This window comes from Pristiophorus japonicus, chromosome 14, assembly GCF_044704955.1.
Source record: "Pristiophorus japonicus isolate sPriJap1 chromosome 14, sPriJap1.hap1, whole genome shotgun sequence".
NCBI lineage: Eukaryota > Metazoa > Chordata > Chondrichthyes > Pristiophoridae > Pristiophorus > Pristiophorus japonicus.
The window spans coordinates 43,489,555-43,501,755 of record NC_091990.1 but is presented as its reverse complement, the minus strand read 5'-3'; the positions used below and the strand labels follow the sequence as shown (position 1 = coordinate 43,501,755).

At 49.4% G+C, this 12,201-nt stretch overlaps 1 protein-coding gene across 1 annotated transcript in view; it reads left to right on the top strand.

The window, feature by feature from the left end:
• csmd2 (CUB and Sushi multiple domains 2) overlaps positions 1–12,201 on the top strand; it is a 778,395-nt gene that overhangs the window by 462,159 nt on the left and 304,035 nt on the right. Inside the window, exon 30 of the mRNA XM_070898713.1 lies at positions 10,441–10,565. Coding sequence (XP_070754814.1) covers positions 10,441–10,565 — 125 coding nt within the window. The remainder of the gene's footprint in view (positions 1–10,440; positions 10,566–12,201) is intronic.

Below are 12,201 nucleotides of genomic sequence, written 5' to 3'. Positions count from 1 at the left end.
CAGCAATGCGAGTTCACAAACCGCAAACTCCAAAAACTGATTGGCCTCCGCTGAGAAAAAGCTTCAGTGTCTCCCTCGTAGACCGCAAGTCCCGCAAATCAGTATTGTAGATTTCTTTGCTCCAACCTGCTATACTTTTTCAGTAAATATAGGGATGGCTGTGAGAGATTTCAACTGTCAATACAAAAACTCGGAGGTTGAATCATCTGAAATCAAATTTGCAAACAGAACATCATCCCAACCCTACACACGATCAGGTTGGATTCCCTACTGTATTGATTGCAATTGAAATTGTAAATTGAGAAGCAAGATTGCAGTAATAGTGCATCTGAATTGTACGTATTGTGCAGGAACAGTTTTTGAAGTATCATACTAATCATACTTTTAACATCTTGACAACTTAGTTCTTACTTCTAGTACAGGTTGAACGTCCAAAATCCAGAGTTCCAAAATTTGGAATGTTCTGGAATCCGGATACCGGGCCGATCTGTGGCGGGGTCATCTGGAAACCGGAAAATGTTCCGAAATCCGGACTCGCCCGCCTCTGCGGCCCGACCTCGCCCCGGCCCGACCTCGCCCCGGCCCTCGGCGGCCCTACCTCGCCCCGGCTCTCGGTGGCCCGACCTCCGGCCCGACTTCACCCCGGCCCTCGGCGGCCCGACCTCGCCTCGGCCCGACCTCGCCCCTGTCCTACCTCGCCCCGGCCCTCAGCGGCCCGATCTCGCCCTGGCCCAACCTCGCCTCTGCCCTACCTTGCTCCGGCCCTCGGCGGCCCGACCTCGCCCCGGCCCTCGGCGGCCCGACCTCGCCCCTGTCCTACCTCGCTCCGGCCCTCGGCGGCCCGACCTCGCCCCGGCCCAACCTCGCCTCTGCCCTACCTTGCTCCGGCCCTCGGCGGCCCTACCTCGCCCCGGCTCTCGGTGGCCCGACCTCGCCCCTGTCCTACCTCGCCCCGGCCCTCGGCGGCCCGACCTCTCCCCTGTCCTACCTCGCCCCGGCCCTCGGCGGCCCGACCTCGCCCCGGCCCTCGGCGGCCCGACCTCGCCCCGGCCCTCGGCGGCCCGACCTCGCCACTGTCCTACCTCGCCCCGGCCCTCGGCGGCCCGACCTCGCCCCTGTCCTACCTCGCCCCGGCCCTCGGCGGCCCGACCTCGCCCCTGTCCTACCTCGCCCCGGCCCTCGGCGGCCCGACCTCGCCCCGGCCCTCGGCGGCCCGACCTCGCCACTGTCCTACCTCGCCCCGGCCCTCGGCGGCCCGACCTCGCCCCTGTCCTACCTTGCCCCGGCTCTTGGTGGCCCGACCTCCGACCCGACTTCGCCGCGACTTCACCCACCCCGACTTCGTCATGACTTCTTCTGCCCCGGCCCTCGGCAGCCCGATCTCGTCCCGGCCCCAGCTCCTCCCCTTCTCCCCCGGCCCCGGCTCTCCCCCTTCTTCCCCCCTCTCCCCCTTACCTCAGCTGCCAGACCTACCTACCTCGACCCAGGCAAAGTCGTTCCAAAATCCGGAAATATCCGGAACGGCTTCGGTCCTGAGGCTTCCGGATTTCAGATGTTCAACCTGTAATGAGAAGATAACTCTCCCAGATATAATACAACCGGATCCCCTGTCTCTCAAACTCATGCTTTAAAACACACGCACACACCAAACATGTGGACAAAGCACCTCTGGATAGTCACGCAATCTCGGCTAATGATGCACAAGCTGCATAGATCGGTGAAGCACGGATAATATGCGCTCCATTCTTCACCTGTGTCCCTCTCCCCAAGAATCTTTGGCTCTCCATGCTTGAAGCGAATCTAAGACCTGTTTCCCTTGGCAGAGGGGTCAACAGCCAAGGGGCATAGATTTAAAGCAATTAGAGGTTTAGTGGAGATATGAGGGGAAATTTCTACACCGAAATGGCCTCCTTTCATGCTGTAGCTTTCTACACCCAGGTGGTGGGGGTCTGGAACTCACTGTCTGAAAGGGTGGTAGAGGTAGAAATCCTTACCACATGTAAAAAATACTTGGATGTGCACTTAAAGTGCGTAACCTACAGGGCTGCGGACCAAGAGCTGGAAAGTGGGATTCGGCTGGATTAGCTCTTGGTTGGCTGACGCGGTCACGATGGGCTGAAATGGCCTCCTTCCGTGCTGTAGATTTCTACGATTCTATGATTTTGTGACCTTACAACTAGCCGAGAAGATCCGTCCATCTCTCCACTGACTGTATGAAATCCTTCAGAAACTTCAGGCTGCCCAGCTCTCAGTCATGCCCACTGCCCAGCAACACACCTCGGACCCACTCTCCCTCGCTTTGCCAAACCTTGTATGAAATTTGCTGAATAATGCAAGATCCTCAAAGTATATATGTGCAAGTCATCATAGGCATCAAAATCGAGGAAGACTTGCTTCCACTCTAAACAAGAGTTCTGAACAGTCCAATATGGGAATTACAGTCTCTGTCACAGGTGGGACAGACAGTCGTTGAAGGAAAGAGTGGGTGGGACTGGTTTGCTGCACGCTCCTTCCGCTGCCTGTGCTTGGTTTCTGCATGCGCTCGGCATCAAGACTCGAGGTGCTCAGCGTTTCCCCGAGTATCTTCCTCCACTTAGGGCGGTCTTTAGCCAGGGACTCTCAGGTATCGGTGGGAATGTTGCACTTTATCAAGGAGGCTTTGGGGGGGCCTTGAAATGTTTCCTCTGCCCACCTGGGCCTTGCTCGCCGTCTAAGAGTTCCGAGTAGAGTGCTTGCTTTGGGAGTCTTGTGTCGGGCATGCAAACAATGTGGCCCGCCCAACGGAGCTGGCCGAGTGTGGTCAGTGCTTCGATGCTGGGAATGTTGGCCTAATCGCGAACACTAATGTTGGTGCGTCTATCCTCCCAGGGGATTTGCAGGATCTTGCGGAGACATCGTTGGTGGTATTTCTCCAGCGATCTGAGGTCTCTACTGTATATGGTCCACGTCTCTGAGCCATACAGGAGGGCGGGGTATCACTACAGCACTATAGACCATAAGCTTGGTGTCAGATTTAAGGGCCTGATCTTCGAACATTCTCTTCCTCAGGCGACCGAAGGCTGCGCTGGTGCACTGGAGGCAGTGTTGAACCTTGTTGCCGATGTTCAAGTACGTCACAAACGGCAATGCAGTGTTATGCAGGAAGGCATGTAACTCATTAAAAATAAATATAGCTTTTAAAATGTTGGCAGCCTATCAGTTCAAGTGTTTGAAATTTAAAGATCTTCACTGTCGATTGTGATTAATATTGTTCCTTAATATTCACTTGGAATGGTCCTTCTGTGAAACGCTTTGGGACATCCGAGGGATGTGAAATGGGCTATGGAAATGCAAGTCTTTTCTATATGCTAATGAGATAATACAGAAACGTGGCTTTCACAGTGGAACAGCCCATTGACGGCAAACATTTTTAACAGAGGAAAATCAGTACATTCATCATTTAAAACTTCAAACTTTCACTGTTTGAATTTGGAATCTCTTATTTGTATGAATTATGAACCAATCTTTAAGAATTAGGTTGAGAATTATTTTTATGTTTTATTGTTGAATATTGCCAAGGTGATCACTGAAACAAATCCAACTCCCATTCCATTAGTCACAGTAAAGTATCAGTTTTAAAGTTCTGTGACAGATGGGAGATTTATCTTCTTTGGAATCACATAAAACCTTGGGCGGGTTTTCGGCTTTTGGGGTTTTTCAGCGAAAACAGTAGCAATACGTGAAAATTAGTGTTTACGTTGCGCTGCCGTTTATAGGCCGAATTTGCGGCCTTTACGGTAAAGCAGGTGTTGCACGACTTTTCGCTGCACAAAACACGACTTTCGGCACCTTTAGTGCGAGGCCTTGGGAGGGGAAATAAAATATTTTTAAAAATTGCAAAAAACATTCCAAAAACATTCACAAAACCCTTACCGACCAAATCGCTGAAAAAGAATTAAAAAATTAAAACTTTAACTTACCTTTTTTGCAGGTTTTCACACTTAACACTGCTAGCAGGGCTGCACCGACAGGTTTGACCTGTCGCTAACCTGGGCACAGCGTATGGGAGAGAGCCGAAAGTCTGATGGTAACACAATCCGTGTTGTTGCACATCGGCGCAGCTCTCCCTGGCTACTTCATTTCACCGCCGCAAACAACAAGCCCAGGATCCCGCCCGGGCTTTCCGACCGGGTTTTCGCCACGCACAGTCAGAACGTGGCGAAAACCCACTGAAAATCTGGCCCCTTATAGGGCCAATTTTCCTCTTCCGCCCCTGGCCTGACCTGAACCCACTTGGATTTGCTGGTTCTGATCATTTGCATGGTCCTCACATGCCATGGCACAGGTCCACCACCAACAGGGTATAGCACCTGAAAGTGGGTGAGGAAGGTCCATTGCTGCTATTGGCCTGAGAAGCCTGCAATAGCAGTTGTGGTCACTGTCATGTATCTTACATGGCCATCTTTGGTACTATATCAAGGTGTGCCACCAGAGGGCAAAGCAGTGGGAGACTCGTAGGTTACTTGTACAGGTGTGCCTGGCCTAGTATAAAAGGCAGGCCACCAGTTGTGATCCTCACTCTGGAGTTAACTAATAAAGGACTAAGGTCACTACAGTTCAAGTACAACACACTGCCTCGTGGAATCATTGTTAGAGCATCTAAGGGCACAACAACTGGCGATGACATTACGAACTTTCACGCGGAAATGGCTACGCTTGGTACGTTGCAGAAGTTCGCAGATGGTGATGATTGGGACGCCTTTGTGGAGAGGCTAGAACACTTTTTCACAGCAGACGACCTGGCAGGAGACGACCCGGCCGCGCTGGCTGATAAAGCGCCGCGCTATCCTGCTAACCAGTTGTGGGCCCAACATCTATGGCCTCGTCAGGGACTTTCTGGCACCAGCGAAGATAATGACCATGTCGTACAAGGAGCTTGTAACCCTGATCCAGGAGCAACTCAAGCCCAAGGAGAGCATCCTCACAGCCAGGCACCGGTTCTATACCCACCGACGGCCTGAGGGCCAGGAAGTCGCGATTTACGCTGCAGACCTCAGGAGGCTGGCGGCACTGTGCGAGTTCGGCACCCACCTCAGCGAAGCGCTGCGGGACATTTTTGTCATTGGAATTGGCCATGAGGACCTTCTTCACAAGCTACTATCAATGGATACTACAGTCACACTGCAGAAGGCCATCTCTGTGAGCCAGTCATTCATGACCTCGACCTGCGGCTCTCGGCAGATGTCTCACCCTTGGGACTCAAACCCAGCAGGTACTGTGCACAGAGTGGCGCCGTTCAGGAACTGGACTGTAGAGTGCAAATCCTCTCAGGAAAGAGGGAACAGGCCCCCGAGTCCCTTAACTCAGAGTCCTCCGAGGTGGGCTAATCGAGTAGCACCATGCTAGTGTTGCGGAGGGAATCACAGGGCTCACCAGTGCCATGTTAAAGACTATGTTTGCAAAGGCTGCGGCACAAAGGGCCACCTCCAGCGAATGTGTAAGAGAAATAGGACTTACTCTGTCAATGCGGAGTCCGCAGAAGGCCATGAATCTAGCGTGGATTATGAATTGTTAGACAGAGAGGCAGCCCAGTCCCATAACATGTTTACCTGCACCACCGAGTGCTCCCTGCTGAAGATGGAAGTCGAGATAGAGGGAAGTCCAGTCTTCATGGAAGTGGACATGGGGGCAAGCCAGTCAGTGATGAATCAAGAAGCCTTTGAGAGGCTACGGGACAATCTGGCTGAACAACCCGAGTTGGCCCCGGTTCAGGCAAAGCTGCGCACCTACACCAATGAACTTATCCCAGTCGTTGGTAGTGTGAATGTAAAGATATTCCATGATGGCGCGGTGCACAAGTTACCTCTGTGGATTGTTGCAGGTGATGGACCAAGGCTGCTCGGCAGAAGGTGGATGGAGAAGATCCAGTGGAAGTGGGAAGATTTCACCCCTCCAGCGATCGAAGCTCTCTGCGCTCAGAGGCAAAGCAAGCCCTCACCTGAGGGTGGACCCGGCACCAGAGAGCAGACCAGCACGGCACCCGAGACACAGACCGCTCAGCACAACTGCATGGAGATGATCCAGCTGAGACGACCCGAACGCACCTTCCAAGCTCCAGTGGCAGGACTCAGGAGGGAGAAAATCGGATCCAGCAGCGACTTCCCAACTGTGGAGGCAGAACCAGGGGAGAAGAGGATCACCGCAATTGACATCGTGGATGAAGAAAAGATGGCGCCCGAACCACAAGGCGATGCGCTGAAGACAAAGATGGGTGTGGCTAGACCACGAGGTGCAGCACTGATGGAGCATCACATGGCACCAAACGGAGAAGCGGATTGGGGTAAAGCAAGCAAGACTCTCTTAAAGGTGGCCTGCAACCCACTACAATTAAAGGGACAGTTCCACACAATTAAGCAATGTAACAAGAATTGTAAGTACGAGACTAAAGGTATAACGGATTATGTAAAGTGTGTAACTGACCATGTAAAATGTGTAACTGATAATCGGAATTGTATGCATGCAACCAGCGAGGAAAAGTCGCGCGATTATGTACAATGTGTAATTGACGATTTGAACTGTGCATATGCAATCAGTGAGGAAAAGTCACACGATCCTGATCGGATCCCTCGAGTGTCCATCATAAGTAAGGAAAAGCTGTGCGATGCAGGATTCCCACTGCACGCAGCCAATGCAGCAGGCAGACACCCATCGGGTGCACACAGGTCCAGCAAGCTACCCAATGCTGCAGCCTGTGTCCTGGGGACCAAAATCATGCACCATGAAGTGTGGGCACGAGCAGCCAACACACACGAGCTGCAAAGCAAGTGACCTCAGTAGAGCATAGGCACCGGTAGTGATAGCATGCCCTGGGTCGGCTCCATCTCTCAGGCAGCCAATGGCACCAACTGCCACGAGCCTGAAGGAGCAGACTGCACTAAGGCCATACCCGTAGCTGTAGGGTCACCGAGGAAACGAGCACCAGGCAGGATCTCAAACCAAGCGACGCTCAGGCCAGCGAGTCAGCAGTTCCCTGTGTATTGCTAGACGACAGCTCCTCAGGGAGCAACTGGGACCCAGGGTGTAAAGAAAGGACGGGGGGGGATCACAGACATCTGTGAACCTGCCTGACGCTAGGGACCATGGTAACAGCCCCGAGAGCAAGCTACGCGAGCCAACTGGCTTCCCACTGCCAGCACTGGGCACTAAACCGTCACCAGACTGCAGGGACACCACCCAGCCGCTCCGGAACTAGCTTGTCCTCACACACCGGACATCGCATCGACAAGGCATCTATTGCTCTTGTCGCACCACGGAACCACACACAAAAAAAAATGCAAAACCCACTTACCTGAACCTGTATGTACATAAACGCCAGGAGCCCCCGCCACACCAACGTGGGAGGGTGGGGTGGGGGAGAATGGAGTGGTCAGGAACACACACACACACACACACAAACAGCAACCACTAGCACGCTACTGCACCAACTACCCACCCAAGGTTGAGCCGGCCCACCAGAGGTCTACCAGACAGAACCCATATAGAGCTAAGCCTAGAGCATAGTTAATGCAGAGGTGATTTGCACTGAGGGTTCAGGGGGGAGTGATGTCATGTATTTTACATGGCCACTGCTGGTACTATATCAAGGTGTGCCACCAGAGGGCACAACAGTGGGAGACTTGTAGGTTACCTGTACAGGTGTGCCTGGCCTAGTATAAAAGGCAGGCCACCAGGTGTGATCCTCACTTTGGAGTTAACTAATAAAGGATTAAGGTCAGTACAGTTCAAGTACAACACACTGCCTCGTGGAGTCATTGTTGGAGCATCTAAGGACAGAACAGTCACCATTGACATGGGCTCCTGGCTGCAGTACAAAGGCAGCAGTCAGAATGCCTCATGTACTGATCTCTTTCCATAAGGAAAAAGAGATACCTTCTGAGTCCTTTATCTTTGCTACCTGTTCCTTTCCTGTCCTCTGACTGAGAGGTGCTTTGTAAAGGGCCTAATGTGCACTATTTCTAGGTGCCCCACAAGGTGGGTGCCCACTGGTGACTGAACAGGAAAATGTGGTGCGAGAGTCAGGCCTACCCCCTCCCGCCTCATCAGCCAGAAAGTCCTGGGGTCAAGCCTTACTCCAGGACTTGAGCACATATTCCTGGTTGACACTTCAGTGCAGTACTGAGGGAGTGCTGCAGTTTTGGAGGTGCCATCATTGGAGTGAGACTTTAAACCTTTCTACCTTTTCAGATGCATATAAATGATCCCATAGCACTATTCAAAAAAGGGCAGAGATGCTCTCCCAGCATCCTGGCTGACATTTATCATCCAACAAATGATCTGCTCATCTGTCTCATTGCTGTTTGTGACTTGGTTGTGTACAAATTGGTTGCTGCATTTCCCTACATTACAGCAGTGAATATACTTTAAAAAAATACATTCTTGAGATATGAACTGCTTTGGGACATCCTGAGATTGTGAAAGACGATATGTAAGTGCAAGTTCATTCCTCCTTCTTTCGATTGCACTTATTGTAGGCACTCCACACTCCCTTAGGAGCGTAGCGCCAGATATCCCAGGGCTACTTAAGAAAATGAAGACCAATGTCACCACTCTTTGTTCATTTCTGCTGCGCTTTGGCCTAGTGAATAAGTATTCCTCGGGGTACAAAGGGCAGGAAAATCCACCCTTATAATATTAATATTTTTTTGAGAGTTTGCATCTGGCTTCTCTTACGACCAGGTTAATGTGATTATTATTTGAGGAAGGAGCCTACCTGTGCATATATCCATTACCTGCCTTGTGGCAATGCCACTGTAAAGGTGGGTGTGTCACCTCTGGCTGGTTGGACCGCTTAATGAGTATGAGACACAAAAGGTGCTATTTTTACCCTGCCTACCTGGGGAAAACTGGGTGGGTGTTCATTTAAAATCGACCGAGTGACTTACTCGCTGACATCCTGCAATCTTCCATTTTAGCCTGCTCTTCTGAGTAGGTTGGAAAGATACCTGTCGGAAACCTTCTTTATGTGATATATTCTTCACTACATCACAAACACACACATGCACAAGATGGCTCTCCAGGAACTTGTCATGTGACCTTGTCACATGATCCTTTTATTATCATCAGGAGTTGCATTACCACCGTAGTCCACTAGGTGGAGCAGTAGTCCATTAGGGGGAGCTTTTTATCACACTTTACATGTGCAGATCCGACTCAAGTGACATCATTGGGGCCTGACTGATATTTTAACCAGTGGCCTCAGCGGGGAAGCAGTTTTGGCTTTCCTGCCAAATCAACCGGGAGGAAGAGTCTGGACCAGAAGAGGCCCAAGCAGGTAAGTTTTAAAAATTTTATTTTACTGTCCTTGTGAGGCCATGGAGGAGCAGGAGTGCTCCTCTGAGTCCAACATGGAAGGTTTACGTTTCTCTTTCACCACCCCCTCCTCCATCACGGGAACCTGTTGAAGCCTCCCTCCCCATGACCTGGTGTTCCCTTGGACTGTGCGGCCACCTCTTGCCGGCCCGACATTCTGCGCGTGCCAGATTCGGCTTCCCACTGTGATAAACCAGGGCTAACATTTATCCAGGAATTAGAAACAGTTCATATTATCAGGCTCAAAGAGGGAGACCCAAGTTAATAATTTGGGATTGATTCCCCACTAGATGGATTGTAGCAGGCATTTCAGTCAGGGTATCTGTTGCTCGTGCTGACTGAGAGCTTCATGCTCACAGCACAATAAACACTGGCGCTTTTAAATGGATTGCTATTTCACCTCCCGTTGTACCATAATATGGGTGGATGTTAAAGAAGGACAGTATTGAGGTTTTACTCTGATGTAAAACCTCACGTTGTAGATGTTGATCCAGCGTAAAAGGGTAATCCTGCGGAGAACTTCCAGAACTAAGGGACACAAATCAGCAGATATGTTAAAGAAAGATCTGAAATCTAATGAAATCTGCTGTGTCTGCTCTTGCTGCTTAACTGAACTTATTAAACTTGATTGCAGTCCCTGACCTGAGCGGTATGTCTGAGCATTATTTGTCCATCAGTTGGACAGACCAGGTCTAGTGATAATTCTTGTTATCTCCGTGTGTAATGTAAGATGTAAAAGGGCTCATTGTTCAGGCTTTGACCAGTTACCACAGATTATTTTGTGCATAAGATGATGTTTCAGTTTGGAGGAAGTGTAGGCTTGCCGTTGCATGTAAGAAAGTATCTGAAGGTCACCCACATCATACCGGTGAGGCTAAACAGTAAATATTGACCATTTTCAATGTTTCTTCATTTGCACAAGCAGCATTTTATGAGCAATAAGCAGTTTACAGCAATATCTGCAAGTCCAGGGACTTATGACAAATCATAGTGTGTACAACTGCAAATGAGGACATTAATTCACCTTCTACAAGACCCACACACCTATTCACATTCAGTCTTAATGAAACCAGTTCATCATTTTCGTTTCAGTACCTTGTGGAGGAAATCTCACCGAACGAAAGGGCACAATTCTATCTCCGGGCTTCCCTGATCCTTACCAGAACAGCCTGAACTGTTTGTGGAAAATCACAGTTCCTGAAGGAGCCGGCATACAGGTATTTATTAATATTGAACACCAGGTGAATGACTGTTAATTTCAAATGTACCATCACAAATCTGCCCACTGTTTAAAAATGTAAAAATCATCACACTCTCAGTCCTGCCCCGAAATATCCCCATTAAATGTTTATAAAGTGTTACAAATTATTTCCAGCCATTCTGCCCAACCGGTCCATGACGGTGTTTATGCTCCACACGAGCCTTCTCCCACTCTTCTTCATCTAACCCCATCAACATAACCGTCTATTCCTGTCTCCTTCATGTGTGCATCTAGCTTTCCCTTAAATGCATCGATGCTATTCTCCTTAACTACTCCTTGTGATAGCGAGTTCCACATTTGAACCACTCTCTGGGTAAGGACGTTTCTGCTGAGTTCCCTATTGCATTTATTAGTGACTGTCTTATATTTATGACTTCTAGTTCTGATCTTACCCACAAGTGGAAACATCTTTGCTACATCTACCCCATGAAAACTTTTCATAATCTTAAATCAGGTCACCTCTCAGTTCTCTTTTCTAGAGAATCAATCTTTCCTGCTAGGTATGACCTCTAAGTTCTGGTATCAGTCTGGTAAATCTTTTTTCAACCTCCTCCAGTGCCTCTATATCCTTTTTATAATAAGAAGACCAGAACTATGCTCCAAGTGTGGTCTTACCAAGGTTCAATACAAGTTTAACATAAACTTCTCTGCTTTTCAATTTTCTTTGTTAGCTTTTTTAATGACCTTGTTAATCTGTGCCACTACTTTCAGTGAGTTGTGTATCTGTACCCCCAGATCCCTCTGTTCCTCTACCCCATTTAGACATTTATTTTCCAAGGAGTATGTGGCCTCCTTATTCTTCCTACCAAAATGTACTGCCCCACGTTTACCTATATTGAAATTCGTTTCCACGCCCCTTCTGCAAGTTTATTAGTATCTTCCTGTATTCTGTCGCAGTCCTAATCGTATTAATTACATCCCCCAATTTGGTGTCATCTGCAAAGTTTGAAATTGTACTTCCGATTCCGGAATCCTTGTGGAACATCACTCCCCACCATTTGCCAATCTGAATAACTACCTTTAACCACTACTCTGTTTTCTGTTTTGTAGCCAGCTTGTTATCAATTCTTCTGCTTGTCCCCTGACTCCACATGTTCTGACTTTTGTCATGAGTCCACTATGCAGTACCTAACCGAAGGCTTTTTGGAAATGCAAATATATTATATTTACATTGTATTATATATTGCATTACCCTTATTTACTCTTTCTGTTACTTCTTCAAGGAATGCAGTAAAGTTGGTCAAGTATGACCTTCCCTTTTGGAATCCATGCTGAATATTTGTTAATACGTTTTAGTTTCTAGATGTCTTTCTCATCATCTTAGGCAGTCCTCGAAATCGAGGAAGACTTGCTTCCACTCTAAAAATAAGTTCTCAGGTGACTGTACAGTCCAATACGGGAATTACAGTCTCTGTCACAGGTGGGACAGCCAGTGGTTGAAGGAAAGAGTGGGTGGGGAGTCTGGTTTGCCGCACGCTCCTTATACTGCCTGCGCTTGTTTTCTGCATGCTCTCGGCGATGAGACTCGAGGTGCTCAACGCCCTCCTGGATGCTTTTCCTCCACTTAGGGCGGTCTTTGGCCAGGGACTCCC